Source organism: Muntiacus reevesi, chromosome 4, assembly GCF_963930625.1.
Source record: "Muntiacus reevesi chromosome 4, mMunRee1.1, whole genome shotgun sequence".
NCBI lineage: Eukaryota > Metazoa > Chordata > Mammalia > Artiodactyla > Cervidae > Muntiacus > Muntiacus reevesi.
Window position 1 is genome coordinate 40,845,701 of NC_089252.1, and position 15,571 is coordinate 40,861,271.

At 53.3% G+C, this 15,571-nt stretch overlaps 1 protein-coding gene across 1 annotated transcript; it reads left to right on the forward strand.

The window, feature by feature from the left end:
- Positions 1-5,909: 5,909 nt before the first annotated feature.
- On the forward strand, positions 5,910-14,385 carry TUBB6 (tubulin beta 6 class V). Its single transcript, XM_065932603.1, has 4 exons — positions 5,910-6,046; positions 6,267-6,375; positions 7,965-8,075; positions 13,075-14,385. Exons 1-4 carry the CDS (start codon positions 5,990-5,992, stop codon positions 14,136-14,138), a joined length of 1,341 nt encoding a protein of 446 aa, XP_065788675.1. The 5' UTR covers positions 5,910-5,989; the 3' UTR covers positions 14,139-14,385.
- Positions 14,386-15,571: the final 1,186 nt, after the last annotated feature.

Below are 15,571 nucleotides of genomic sequence, written 5' to 3' on the forward strand. Positions count from 1 at the left end.
GCAGACAGGTCCCATTTGATCCTCTGTTGGACGTGTCTCCACAGGCCTATGCTCTCACATGCTCATGGACAGCTTTTTCCCATCATTGCTTCCTTAATATTAACCTGAAAATATCTCCAAGTTATTTAACAGTAAGCATGATGGTGCTTGCTATTTGCTCCCAACTCATGGCAATATTGTCATTGTTATTTTTTGTCTACACAGATGTTCCTAAACCCTCAAGAGGATTGTAGGATTATACACCTAATTGTTGTTCAGTCGCTCAATCATGTCTGACTCTTTACGACCCCATGGACTGCAGCAGGCCAGGCTTCCCTATACACCTAACAGTGTTCACAACACAGTAAAGACTGTTAAAGAAAAGAGGGAGTAAATCCATGAATTATCATTAATTACTCAAATAGTATCCCACCACCAGAGCAGGCAGAACCCAGCACCTGACCTCAGCAGCTTTGCTGCCAGCGAGTGGGTCTGAGACCCAGGCAGGTCCTAGGGACAGTTTCTGTATAAACACATGGATCATCTTCTCTGTGCTTCCCATCCCTTCAGCATGGTGCTGTGTCTGCCCTTCTCTGCCCTCTTTTTCCCTCTCCAAACTAAAAGGTGGAACTAACTGCTTGTTCTGTTACCTAGGTCAATATTTTTATTTTGTATTTCTTTTACTTGGTAGATCACTGGTTTATTACAAAAGGATGTAATTCAGGAAAGTCAGATGGAAGAGGTGTTCAGGGCAGGGCACAGGGAAGGGGCACCAGTTCACCAATCCAGAAGTTCTCCTGTTTTTAAATAAAAGAGTGTATATTAAAAAAAAAAAGTGTGTATATTAACATTTCTCCATCTTAACACACACAACTACCTTCCAAATCACGTGATCACTTAGATCAGTTTCTATTTTGCTTAAATGTAACCTGAATTTTTTAGAGCCCAGCAGTCCCAACCAAGCAAGCAAGCCTGTCTCCTACAACCCTGAACAGAGAGGTACCAGCTCTCCGTCAAGTGCCTGCTCTGTGCCCCACGCCGGTAGAAGGCTTTCCACACCCCCACCATCTGCCCAGCGGCCCTGCAAGGCAGCAGCTACAGCCGTGTCCCCATGTGGGAGGACCAAAATGAAGCCCACCTAACAGACCACAGACTCCCCGCAGTACTAACCTTTCTTAGTGGCGAGTTCTGTGCCCCCAAGGAGAGAACACCAAAAAGTCACAGAGGAGGGGATGGGACAGAGAACGAAGTGAAGCCCCCAGGGACCGTCCTTGTGCAGGGGACACAGAAGAAAAGGTGGGGGTGCTGGGCAGAGCTGGCAAGAGAGCCCCCCACTCTGATGCTGTCCTGTGGCTCCCAGGCCACCTCCACCTGGAGGGGCTCTGGCCACCAGTGCTGGTGAAGGCCTCCCTCTGAGGGGGGTAACACTGGGGCTAAGGAGAGAGGGCAGGAAGTGTGTCCAAATATTATTAACCAAGTAATGATGTTTGGGGGTTGGATGTTGTTGTTTGTTAGTTTTCAGTCTTTTCCAGCTTTCCTGAAGCTTGTCTATTACTCCCTGTGTTTAAAAATGGTGGTAAAACCATATCACCTGAAATGCACCACTGTGGCCAGGTTTAAGTGTTTAGTTCATCCACATTGTTGAGTACAGGTCTCGAAGACTTCTCATGTGGCAAAACTCATCCCTTAGTCTTTAATGGGAAATTGATACCAAGACAGTTTTAAAAACATGACCTGTCTACAGCTAGGCCTGAAAGCTGCCGGGCCTCGGCCGGTTTAAAAGCCCCAGTGAAGGCGTGTCTCCTCACCTCCCCCCTGCAACCCTCACCCTCCAGAGCTGGTCTTCCTGGGCAGCCCCTGGGCCCCCACCCCGCCCAGTACCTGTGTCCCCCACCCCCCTACTCCTGGCTGATGGCCGCTGCCTCTGCCCCAGCCCCACACACCCTGCCCTGTGTGTGTGAGATAGGGGCCAGGGCGCAGGGAAGCTCTGGAGGCCTGGACAGAAGGTCCCCCACCCCCTTGGGCCACAGAGGGAGAGACGGGCTTCGAGGTCACACAGCTTGTCAGGGGGTCACTGGGAACCAGATCCCCGGGGCCTGTCATCCCCTTCAGAGCCCTTCCTTCTAGAAGAACTGAAGACTGTTACACTGTGCCAGAGGTCAGAGAAGATGGTCAGGTCAGAGCCGACCATGTTATGTTTCAAAAAATAACAAACGCAGAGGTGTGGCTGGGGAAAGCCATTGGGTTAGTTACAGGTGAGACACCTTTCCTCTTTGCTACAGAACATGGCAACAATTCTGTTATCGTCCAATCACATCTGTTACAAATTTGATTTACTAGATTCAGCTTTTACACATAAATTTCTTCTTCATTGTGCACTTCCTGGATACATGCTCACTTCTTCCTTAAAAACAGATGACTCGTACAATCAGATTGCATTTTAGGTGAACTGGGTTTTGTCTGATGTAAGCTAGGACGGGAGTCAATCAGTCATAGGATGTGAGAGCTGGGAGGGATATGCCCCAAGAACTATCTCTCTGTCAAGCATCATGTTACATAAGGGTATGATGGTCCCATGTCATAAAACTTGTCAAAACCTGGGCTTTTAGCTGAAAATCAGGTCACAGGTGGCCATCAGCAGCCTGGCCCTGAGCCTGGCCTCTTCAAGATCTTTCCCCAGGGACTCCTCAGCACATGGAAAGGATGGACCCCACCTGCCCTGTTACTGTGCATTGGACCCGGGCGGGGAGCAGTGAGACCTGTCCCAGGACTGGGACAGTGGCCCTGGATCCTCACCCCATATGGTGACTGTGGAGGAGACAGGACAGGGTGAGAGGCTAAGGGAGGCGGAAGGCGAGCAGACAGGAGGCAAGGACCCAGAACTCTGTCCAGATCCAGCCCTGGGCATCACCCCTCCCACTCGGGGCTCTCGGGGATCACACGACTGCTGGCACATGGGGACCTCAGGGCTCACTCCCTGCCCCAAATTCCTGAACCTGCTTCAGGGCCCTTCCTCCTCCCACTGGTGACTGTGACATGGAATGTGGCCTGGGGACAGCCGTAGGGAGGTAGCCTCCATGCCTGCCACTGGTGTGCAGACACAGTGAAGCCAGCACTGCAGACAGGAAGGTGCTTGCTCTTTTTTTGTTTTTTTTTGTTTTTGTTTTTGGTGCTTGCTCTTAATAACAGGCTCTATGGCTCCTGTATCCTTACTGGCAGCTGCTGGGTCTGTGGACTGCGTGTGCCCTTGCTCTGGCCCATCCACGTAAGGGGCGGCCTCAACTGCAGTGGGAGCCTCTCAGTCCCACCTTGCCTGGCTGTCGTGCAGATTCCAGAAGTGCAATTCCCAAGCTTCCAACACTGAGCCCTGGTCACTGCCTGACCCCCCTGCAGGTGGCAGGCTGACATGCGGGTCAGCAGGGAGTGTCCATCAGAAACTCCAGGAAATCAGCCTCCTCCCATTGAATCCACATGACAGCAGTGTCCTCAAAGTCAGGCTGACACCTCTCTGGCTCCTGTGAGAACCTCGGACTGAAATTCCACCCAAAGGACGAGCTTTGACAAGGTGGTCATTTCGGCAAAGCGCTAAAGCTGCTGACGTGGACATTTTCCTTTAAACCACGAAGGGGCTTGATTCGCAGGGACTGAGTGACCAGAGCTGAGGCGAGATTCTTCTAGGCGTGACGGGCCCTTGCTGCCTGCACCAGACTCTGCACCAGGTTTGATAAAGGGAGCGTTTCCCCAGAGTCAGTCATGAAACTGAGCAACCGCAACACACAAGCCTAGTAAGGCAGGCGCTGGGTCGTCCTGGCCTCTGACAGGAGCCTGGGGGGCTATGCACCCCACACCTAAGCTTCCCCACGTGCCCTGTGTAGAGACGCGCGGGGACCTACAGAAAGGCAAAGAACTGCGGGGGCCGGTTGGAGGTCAAGGATGGCAGGGCAGGGATCCTGAGGTTAAAGAAACTGATGCCTGAAACTGGGAATGTTTCAAAAACTCCAGAAGGAAAACTTTCCAGTTGTCCCCCTTTTTCGAACCACGCACGTTACCACGCACGTTAGGACTTTCCCCAAGTTTTCATGTACCTAAAAGGAAACCGCTGGTTCTAATGACAGGAGAGCCACTTCCTCGCCATAGGGCATTTCCACTTGGCCTTGGGGAGGGGGTGAATAGAGCCCCCAGTCTCCAGTCTTCTCACCTGATGTGTTCACAGGGAAACTGGGCACACTCAAGACGGAATGTCACAGGGCTCAGACCCCCCAGGACAAGCTTTCCTTTACAGATGCGGCCAGAGGACCTGAGGTAACACAGCTAACTGGAAACAGAGCCAGGGTTGAGATCCAAGTCACCCTGACTCACAGAAAAGTGGTCATTCCTTTTTGCCACACAAGGCCATCTGGACTGGGGCCGCTGCTCCAGAGAGCCTAACTCACCCCTACAAGTGACCCTGACTCATGCCTGCCTGGCACACCAGAGACATTTGTGGCTCAGAATACCTGTTAGCCGCCTGGGCAGCTGGGCTCCCCACAGGAGTGGCCTGGAAGGTCCTGGGTGTCAGTCAGAGAGCAAGCCCTAGAAGCCTGCAGTAGGGGTCCAGGCTGCTGGGGTGAAAGTCCCCGGGGGCGAGGACCATTAAGCAGGGAGGGTGGGGGCCCAGGACCCTGATGCCAGCAGCAGAGGAGTGAAGCCTCTCTCCGCTGAAGGGGCTGTGGACAAACATGGCGAAGGGGATGGGTCCCGCTGCGCCTTGCCGCCTTGTCTGCGAGGGAACAGGGAACCACGCTTTGCACAGCAGGACAGTCCCCTAGGCCAGGGAGGGCTGAGATCATTCCGCAGGGAATCCCCGACGCTCCGTGGCCCCGGGGAGAGAGGGTCACCGGATCTCTCTAAGACTGACACTTCCTCCGTCCTCCAGCTTCGCGCCTGTGCCCAGGCGGGACACCCGCGTTCACATCCCCCACCTCTGCAGGCGAAGGAGGGCCGGGACTCAGGGGCGGGGAAGATGAGGGAACCGTGGGGGAGGGGGGTAGCTTTCCTTCCAGACTCGGGAGGGAGAGGCTGCTAGGCTGTGCAGGGCGTGTGTGTAAGTGTGTGTGTGCGCTTTCAGGTTTAGCCGTTGTGTTCACTGTAACCTGACTCCATCACGAACGGTTCGGACTTGTCAGAACTGAAGGGCGCCGATATTTCAAAACCGAGAAGCAGTAGGCCGGGGACCTAAGGATTCGTGCCCACGGCTGAGTCGGAGCGCAGGGGTCAGAGTCACCCCGGAAAGATCCACTCCCGAGTCCCCCGGCCTTTCCACCGGCTGGGTTTGAACCCGCAGCGCTCGTGGACCTTGCGGTCCCGGGACCGACGCCGGCGGCTCCGGGCAGGCGCGCCTCCCTAGTCGGCTCCACAAGGCCGAAGCGCGGGGAGTCTCCGTTCTCCCTCCGAGCAGCGTAGCGAACCGGGGGGCACTGGGGGGAGATTGTCCGCTTCCCCGCCCGCCCGCTCGGATGGGCGCCCCAGGAACCCGCTCTGTCCCAGCCCGGCCTCCGGGCGGGCGTCCCTCCACTGTTGGCTGGTCGGTTCTCCCTCTGGGACCGCGCAGGGTGGAGGAGGCCCGGGGAGGACGGCCCGAGGGCGCGCAGGGGCGGGGTGCCCGGGGCGGGGGGAGGCCTGGGGGGGCGGTGAGCAGAGGCGGGGACGAGCGGATAGAGGCGCACCCACGGATGGGGCCCGGAGTGGAGGCGGGACGGAGGGGCGAGGAGGGACGGGGGCGGGAGTGGAGGACCTGGTCTGGCTCGGGAGTTAGGGAAGAGCAAACGGACCGGGTGCCGGGGGGACGCCGGGTGTGGGCAGGGCGCCCGGACGGCTGGGCAGAGGGGGCGCGGCCTGGGGGGGGGGCGGGCCCAGCCATTGGCCCGGGCGGCTGGGGGAGGGCCTGGGAGGGGCGGCCAGAGCCGGGTGGGGGACCCGAGCGCCCTTGCAGCAGTCGCCGCGCCGTCAGAGCAGCAAGCGCTGAGCGGCCATGAGGGAGATTGTGCATATCCAGGCTGGCCAGTGCGGGAACCAGATCGGCACCAAGGTGGGTGGGCGCCCCCCCACGCCAAGCTCTCGGGCCGGGGCCGCGCGGGGCACGGGCGGCCGAGGGGGCATCACGGGGACCCTGCCCGGCTCCCCGCCCCGCGGCCCCGGAGCGGCTCAAGCGCGCCTGGAATCTGGCTGCCGCACCCCGCGCCCCGCCCGCCGGGCCGGCCCTGGGGGACCCTGGCTGACCGTCTGTTCCCCTCCCCGCCGTTTGCTAGTTTTGGGAAGTGATCAGCGACGAACATGGCATCGACCCGGCCGGAGGCTACGTGGGTGACTCTGCGCTCCAACTGGAGAGAATCAACGTCTACTACAACGAGTCCTCGTGTGAGTGGCGCGATCCGCCATCCCCCCCGGACCCCGCCTTCCCCCCCGGACCCCGCCATCTCCCCCAGGACCCCGGCCATCCCCCCGGACCCAGCCATCCCCCCCCACCGGACCCCGCCATCCCCCTTGAACCCCGCCATCACCCCGTCCATCCCTCTCTGGGACCACGGCACCGCCCTGTGGGACCCCTGCCATCCCCTGCCCCCACCCGCGGGCCCCCCGGCGCGTGGGTGGTTCGCGCTGGAAAAATCCTCCCGGATGTAGCCCGGCGCCCGGCTCCTCCCTCGCTCCCTCTGGGGCGGGAAATCCGCCGTCGGTTGATTTCAAATAGGCTCTTGACCTCTCCTGGTCTGAGCTCTTGAACCTGACCTGTTAGTGCTGTGAAATCAGCTTAGTGGGGCATATCCGGCTCTTTTTTTTTTTTTCCGGTTTAAAATTTATTTCCTAATGAAGGTTTTTGGCTAAAAATTTGAAAAACACTACCTCAAAAGATTGTTCTAACCCTTTGCAGACCTCCAGAAAGACTTTACGCCCACTGGAAGATGGACCTCCATGCAGGCAGGGTCTTTATCTGGCGGAGTTTAGTTTAGTACCAGCCCTGTCCTGGGGAGCTTCATAGGTATCCTGGTTACTCCGGTACTTTATTTTTGTAACAATGTTTATTGTAAAAGTGATACATAACATTCACAGAACAAACACAAAAGGAAGATGTTGAAAGAACACCCAGGAAGTGACAGGTGCAGCCCCTCAATACATGCACCTGTGTCCTGTCCCCAGCTTCAGAGATAATCATGCTGTCCTTAGAGTCACTGCTGGTCATCCACAGGAGAGCTGGGAAGAGCAGGACACATAACCACGGGGTTTTATTCATTAAGCAGCTATGACAAAAGGTCTGGAAGAGTAGGGCGTAAGCAGTGAGATTCCTGGATGGTACTGAGAAAAGGCTAGTATATATGGCACTTGCTGGTCACCCTCAGACCAGCCTGCTGACATTCTCTCTTCAGCCTGAGTGTGTGAGTAGCAGAACAGGAGTTGTAGGACAGTTCCCACTGCAGTCCTTGTGACCACACCCTCACAGGAGCCTCTCTTGCCAGCTGGCATGAGCACATGCTCACTTGTCCATAAATGAGACGGTCCCCCAGGAAACAGCTGTGGGCACACCTGATCCAGGTGCACAGACCTGCTTGTGGCTTCACATGCATGTGAGGGAGAGAGGTGCAAAAGTGTCCTGGCAGCATGGCTGCTCACTGCCACATGTATGGGTTATTTCTGTGGAACTAAAGAGTTGAACTGTGCACGAAGGAGGGCTGGGAAATTCAGGCGACAGGAAGTCCGGAGACCTCACTTCTCATCCTGCCTTTTCCGGGAACTTCCTGTGCCCTGTGCCTGGGCTGGCTTCCTCACCCGGACAAGTCCAGGGTGGATTGTGTTTTCTGAGGCTCCCCTCCCCCAGGGCTGAGACTCTGTGACCCTCAGAAAGCCTGCTTTGTACATCATAGGTGGCTGTGCTGGTGGGACTTGCTCTGGACAAGTGTGTTGTCCCAGGAACCAGAGACTGACTCTCATGGGTGAGCTCTGTTCTCTTTCAGCCCAGAAGTACGTGCCCAGGGCCGCCCTGGTGGACTTGGAGCCGGGCACCATGGACAGCGTGAGGTCTGGGCCTTTTGGGCAGCTCTTCCGGCCTGACAACTTCATCTTCGGTAGGTTCCGTCTTTCCTGCTTTCTTCTTCCTCTTTTATTTTCTAAACATCCAGCTGATTTGTGTGCAAGATTAAAAACATCACATGGCATAGAAAAGCTTAGAATGGAAGTCAACAGTCGCCAACCCCATCAAGGCAGCCTCTTGAAGGAAAGTAAACTTTGATTCTCTAAATGAAATGCTTACTAGTAATAATTCTTGATTTTGAAACATTTTAGACATTAACTTCTTTTTCCCTCTCATAAATTACTAGCATAAAAAGACGATGATAATTTGTCTGTGGTTCCTATGTTGCTCGTCAGTGTGTTTATACCTGTGTTTCTTGTTCCATTGTCTTTAGGCTGTTCTCCTTTCTTTCCAGAAGCAGGTACCATATGAATTGTTTTATCAGGTTTGGGCAAATCTTCCTTTCCTCTTTCTTCACCCAGAACATGATGATAGCACCTGTTCCTCTACAAATTCCTAAAGAAAATTATGTGAAGTGAAATGAAGTAGCACTGTTAATGTGACCAACCTCCATCACCTTCGAGTCATGGTTTTGGGGAGTCAAGGCAGAGTCTTGGGAGATCTTATTGGTACATAAATTGATTCCCTTGGATTGGACTCAGGCCATGTGACCTGTTATAAAGGTGATTCAGCAAGGTACATGCTCATGAATAAAAGACCTCTCAGTATCATCTGCTTCCCCATCACCATGGCAACCTGCACAAACAGTGGGACAGATGAAGCTTCTAGTAATTTGTTCAAGGGTTTTTGTCACCTTTGATATTTCAAATAGACCAGGACAAAAGGCTCTGGTGCCCCTTTTATTAAAGCAAAGAAAATTTAAATTATCAATACTTTTATAGTCCACAAGTGGGGACATTTACATTCTTTATCTTTTCCTAAACTAGACTTTTGGTAATTGTTCTCAAGCAAAGGTGCTTCTAGATCCTGCCACCAACATGGTCACCATTAGCTACATGTGGCTATTTAAATTTAATTAAAGTTAAATAAAATCAGTCTACTTTCTCGGTTGTACTCCACACATTTCCAGTGCTCAGTAGCCAAGTGTGGTTGGTGGCCACCACATTGGACAGGGCAGAGCTAGAATACGTCTAGCTGTGCCCTGTCCAATGTCACTGCAGAAAGTCATTATCAGACAGCAGTGCTCACAGCCTTAAAAGAGATATTCTACCAGATTAGGGGAATGAAGACTGTACCAATACAAAATAGCTTTAAGAGTGATTTTTAACAGTTGACACTATTTTTAACTAAAAAATAACATGTTTGCCATGGAGAATTGAGAGGACCCTGCATGTCTGAACCCACTGTGTGTGCTGTTGGCTCAACAATTGTTTTTAAGGCATTATCCACTTAATAAAAGAGTCTGAGTTGCCTGCAGATTCACAGTAGGTGAAAACTATAGTTTCACCCCATTGCCTTCAGGGTGAGTGAATTCTTTTTAAAAAGTGTCATTCTGTATTCAGATATAGTTTGAAGTGATTCAAAAAAAATACTGACTTGAAGTAACTATAATTTTAAAAATGAAACTTCTCTGCATTTGAGTCTATGCTTTAGAAAGCCACACCTTTTTCTTAACAAACTGCTGGTTGCATGGCAGCTATGCCTGTTAGTGGAGAGAGTTTTGTGGGACAGAGCAAAGGAAGGCAGATCTCAGGCTTCTCTGTACATGTAACTTTCCCAGATTCAGGGCTGGAAGGGAGTCAAAGAGCCTGGAGCCCTGAGACTTAACCCACACCCTGTGTGAGCTGGAGGTGAACCAGGGGCGGGCTCTGAGGCCTCAGGGATCGCTGCGGCACTGCTTCTACAATCTGGAGCCGCTGGTTAATGTCCCAAACTCTGATTGCAGAAGACGTTCAACTCCTGACCCCCAAATATTTAACTGGGAACGTCTGTTGCTATGAGACAGTGGCAAAATATTTTCAGAAGACTCCAGCTTCCTCCTCTTGGTTGAAGGCAGAGAAAACTTCACATCTGATCATTGTAAACACCCAGGAGACCAAGGGACTGTGTGACCTGGAGGCAGCAGAGGATCCAGGCCGAGGGGCTCCACTGACCATGGCTACGTGTCACCTTGAGTCCCCACTGTCCCCTGGTCATTGGTTTCCACGTGGTTTCAGTCCTTGTCCTCGGGGCAGCTGTGAAGGGGCATCAGTTCTAACCCAGCTCCAGGCAGGAAGCTGGCCCAGCCATGTGCTGGCTTGCAGGGGGAGGTGGCGGAGTCTTGGGGGCCTAGGAAGGACATGACGGCACTCCAGCCTCATACAAGAAGGCACCCAGCCAGGTTTCACTGCGGAGAGGCAGTGTTTGTGAGCAAGAATGCAGCCACCTCCTGGGAGAGGCACGTCCCAGGGGCTGTGCACCTTGTAGGAGGCCGGGCCGCCCTCCAGAGTCTGTCCCTCTCAGACCGGGCTCACTGGCCTTGGTGATGTCACTCTGCTCATAGTATTTAGGTGGTTCCCTCTTCTCTTCACTCTTACAAACTATCATCTGGTGAGTCTCGTCCACGCATCCTTCTGCGCCTTCTGTGCCTATGGGACCAACTGTGATCCATGTTGCTGACTTGCCCTCTGTGGAGGCCCATCCCCACAACACCCCCAGCGGCTCTACTGTGGGGGGGGCCTTGCCCCAGACTCCCGTCTTCACTGTGTTCCCAAGCTCTTGAGCTCCATCAGCTTCGTGGGAGGCGTTGACTCTCTGTAGGTTAGTGTGCCTCTGCCCACTATAGTGGGGAAGTATAGTGAGGAATACGCTGCGTGTTTGTCGCTTGCGTCCACCCCCCATCCTTTGCCCAAGTCTTCCTAGAGGCTGTCATTGTCCTTATGGATTTTTAGATGTTTAATCACTAATAATCAGTACCTCTTAAACTTACTGAAGAATCACAGCATTTTGGTGGTTCTTGTTTTGCAGAATTGCACTTTGCACCACTGAACTCAGCACTGACAAATGCTGTGGAACATCCAAAAACGTTTGAGCTAAGACTCCTTGCTGGTGTGAGGCCGGCCCCTAGGGTTAATTGTAGGTTCGAAGGGTGTCCTGAGTGGGCCCCTCCCCTGAGTGCCCAGTGCCTGCCTTCTGCTGTGGTGCTAGGAGGGTCTCCATGGTCCGTCCCGCTGTGTCACCACCCCCAGCTCTGTTTCCCCCATCAGTGCATGGGGGTGGGGGTGGGATGGTGGTGAATTGTTGCCGCCAGCAGGTGTAGACAGAAATCAGGGTAATGTCTTTGGTGTAAGGGGGAAAGGTGCGCACAGCGCAATGCCAGCAATGCCTTGGCCCCTCGGATCCTCTTATTTCTGAGCCCACCTGACGTAGCCAAACGTCCTGCCCCCTCATCCTTCAGCCAAGGGACCACCACAGTCTCTTTTGTTCCATATGTGGGGAAACTTTGATAAAGAGGCTGATGGATCTATTATTTCATTTTTTATAATACATGATTCTTCTTTTCAAAACCAAATTTGAAATACCCACATACTAAAGAAATATACTGCCTTAAAGAGCCTTCCTGGTTTCCTCTACAGCTGGGTTTTTCAGCTGCACTCCACACTGCCTTCTTACCAATGAACGGGAAACAGCAGTGCCTTATCTTTTTAACTTGTCATTAAATAGGTCTGTGCATCATTTACTTTTTTTTTATCATTTACTTTTTTATTGCTTTTTGTAGTGTACCTTACAATGTGCTCTAGAATTCAGTTCTTAATGGTTTCTCTAATGTCCCTTAAAATGCATATTAACATATTGATTTGAGTTGAAGACAAAAGCATGTTTTTCTGACAGAAAGTAGGTGTTACCTGGGCTTCCCAGGTGGTGCAAGTGGTAAAGAATCCCCCTGCAAATGCAGGAGATGCAAGAGACGTAGGTTCAACCCCTGGGTCGGGAAGATTCCCTAGAGGTGGAAATGGCAACCCACTTCAGTATTCTTGCCTGGAAAATTCCATGGGCTGTGGAGAGTTGGACGTGACTGAGCGACTGAGCACCCACACAGGTGCAGCGTGGATTATCCACCTGGTAACAGGGCTGCCTTGCCAATTAGGCTATGTCGCCAATAGTTTTCATTATCTGAATGAGCTAAATCTGCAGCCTAAGGCGTTGACAAAAATATATTTGAAACACTTCATTAAAAATCATACTGGTAACATTGTGTTGGAATTAAGATTTCAAATTTTCCAACCTTTCGAAGTATGCCAGACCACATGAAGAACCTTTCAGTGAAAGAACATCAGGTTAATCTTGGTGCAAAGCCTTTTGGAATCTTCCTGCTGCAGAAGGAAAGTTATTGATGCAAGTCAGGTGTTTCCAATTCTGCTTTCCAGAAACTTGACTTTGGGGCTGAAAGGTGGTTAAAAATACTTTCTGATGGTGTAGGTCAGTATTTAGTTTTTGGCATTTAATTCTGAAGATCAAATAATTGAACGAAATTGCTAGAGTACAGTTAATTCTGTTTACATGTTTATGTGAACAAGATTTCTCAGTGTTTGTTGATATATATGTAAAAACAAAGAATAAGGAATAATATAGATGCCAAACCTTGTCTCAATCTGACAATATTTGATGTTCTCACTTGGATAAATGAACTAATGGAAAAAATATAGTTCCTGATGATGATGAATGAGGGGCCCCATTAACGAGGGAACATAGTACTGTTTTGAAAAGGAAGTATTTGTACCTAGTTCAAAATTCAAGAGAGCCCAAAGGATAGGGGAAAGAAGTTTGTTTCTTAATTTATATTTTTTGTTCCCTTTGTCTTTTACTTTGCGGGAGAATTATCTTTTTAAGAGTGAGAATGGAATTACCAAGTGAGTACATCTTAAAATTGGCAGATTTCCCTTGTCTGAAGTGGCCGGCCACCCTCCTGTGCTCCAGTAGTGCTGGGGGCCTGGGGCCCACATCTCACTCTGTTATCTGTTCGCTTCATGACTTGTCTTAACCGCACTGATGGCCCCTCACCGCAATCCCTGTAGCCCTGTCTGAATCACGTCCCCTCTCTTGCTTGACCCCAGGACAGACTGGCGCCGGCAACAACTGGGCCAAGGGCCACTACACGGAGGGCGCTGAGCTGGTGGACTCTGTCCTGGATGTGGTGCGGAAGGAGTGTGAGCACTGCGACTGCCTGCAGGGCTTCCAGCTGACCCACTCCCTGGGCGGTGGCACCGGATCTGGGATGGGGACCCTCCTCATCAGCAAGATCCGCGAGGAGTACCCTGACCGCATCATGAACACCTTCAGTGTGATGCCCTCACCCAAGGTGTCGGACACGGTGGTGGAGCCCTACAACGCCACCCTGTCCGTGCATCAGTTGGTGGAGAACACAGACGAGACCTACTGCATTGACAATGAAGCGCTGTATGACATCTGCTTCCGCACCCTGAAACTGACCACCCCCACCTACGGGGACCTCAACCACTTGGTATCGGCCACCATGAGTGGCGTAACCACCTCCCTGCGCTTCCCAGGCCAGCTCAACGCCGATCTGCGCAAGCTGGCCGTGAACATGGTGCCCTTCCCACGCCTGCACTTCTTCATGCCTGGCTTCGCCCCACTCACTGCCCGTGGCAGCCAGCAGTACCGGGCCCTGACCGTCCCTGAGCTCACCCAGCAGATGTTCGATGCCAAGAACATGATGGCGGCCTGTGACCCGCGCCACGGCCGCTACCTGACTGTGGCCGCCGTGTTCCGGGGCCCCATGTCCATGAAGGAAGTGGACGAGCAGATGCTGGCCATCCAGAACAAGAATAGCAGCTACTTCGTGGAGTGGATCCCCAACAACGTGAAGGTGGCCGTGTGCGACATCCCACCCCGGGGCCTGAAGATGTCGGCCACCTTCATCGGCAACAGCACGGCCATCCAGGAGCTGTTCAAGCGCATCTCGGAGCAGTTCTCGGCCATGTTCCGGCGCAAGGCCTTCCTGCACTGGTTCACAGGTGAGGGCATGGACGAGATGGAGTTCACCGAGGCCGAGAGCAACATGAACGACCTGGTGTCCGAGTACCAGCAGTACCAGGACGCCACGGCCGATGAGGGCGAGGAAGCTTTTGAGGATGACGAGGAAGAGGTCAACGAGTAGGGGAGTGTCCTGCCTTGGATGCCGAGGCTCAGAGGTCTTTTCTCCAAGCCTGGTGTGTCTCCTGGCTGCCCAGGGGAGTCCCATCTGAGTGTGGGGACAGGCCTCTCACAGGGGCGGCGGACTGTCCTATCTGTCATCTGGGATGGAGGGCGTCAGAAGAGCAGGAACTGGCATCCCTGCCCAAACATCGGACCAGAAGGGACACAAAAGAACTCATGGGCCATAAATAAAGGGCTAAATAAATAAACCTCACTGTCTCTTACATGTTCACCTGTGTCTGGGAATTAGGGGCTAGAAACAATGTGCTTTCGTCCTGTGACCACACCCGGGGCTTCGAGGTGGCGTCTCTTAATGGACGTGCAGCGCTCAATGTAGACAGCCTGTACACGGTAAACCTAAACGCTCCCCTGTCTTTCGGACTCTGCTTTCCTGACAGGGCTCTCACCTCCCGGGGAGCAGCCCATTCCACTCAGGGCAGGGCTTCCTTTCAGTCGGAGGCCCTCAGGCGGCCCTGAAACTTACTGGTGGCCAAATGACTCCTTGGGAAGCAATACACCCCAAATAAAAGCCTGTGTCCTGGTTTCCAGCCAACACTTACATCCCCACAGGATCTTTCATCTGCGTGTGGCCCTGGGCTAGTCCGCCCAGCCTCCCCTAACAGCTCTGCTGGCATTTGGAGGAGCCACAGAAAATGACCCTCAGGTTTCCTGCCAGGGCTCGAGGTGGGTGGGGGGCTGGGCGGAGTTGCTGTGGTTCCTCCGGGGGTTGCAGGCCAGCAGGCAGGCCCCATGGGGTGTTGGGAGGTGGCTAGGGCCAGAGGGAGGGGGAATGGGCACTAAATAAGGATCCCTCCCACCACACGCTAAGCGCCCTCTGCCCTCTGAGGCTCCAGTCTCTCCAGGCAGCAGACTCCCTTCCCAAAGTCTGGCTCCTCCCCTGGTGAGCAGTGTCAATCCAACTGCTTCAGCCCAAGTGGTGTATCATGGTGCGTGGAAGCATTTGAGGCTAGTGCTGGACCCCTGCCCAGCCTCCCAACCTGCTGTGGGCCCCCAGGAACTGCTGAGCCACAGCCCACAGCGTCCCCATGCAGTTCTGTGTTCACCACGCCTTGCACAACGCACTCCCTCAGACACACAGCATGACTTGACCCGAGGGAAGAACAGATCCCATTTTGCAGAAACCTGAACTGTTAATACTTTGTGAGACCACAGTGAACATCTCTCCCCATCCCTCTGCTTTGCAAGGCCCGATGGAGCTTGGAGAAGAGACAGCGTCCTGAGCATGTGCTGGTGGCCAGGCCCTGACTTGCTCATAATCGGCAGGTATAGATGGGAACCGCACTGAGGCTGTGGCGGCCACACTGGTGCTCACTGGTGCCATGCAGGACCCTTGTACAATGCTAGGGAGAAGTGGTCCCTCCTGAGGGGCATCAC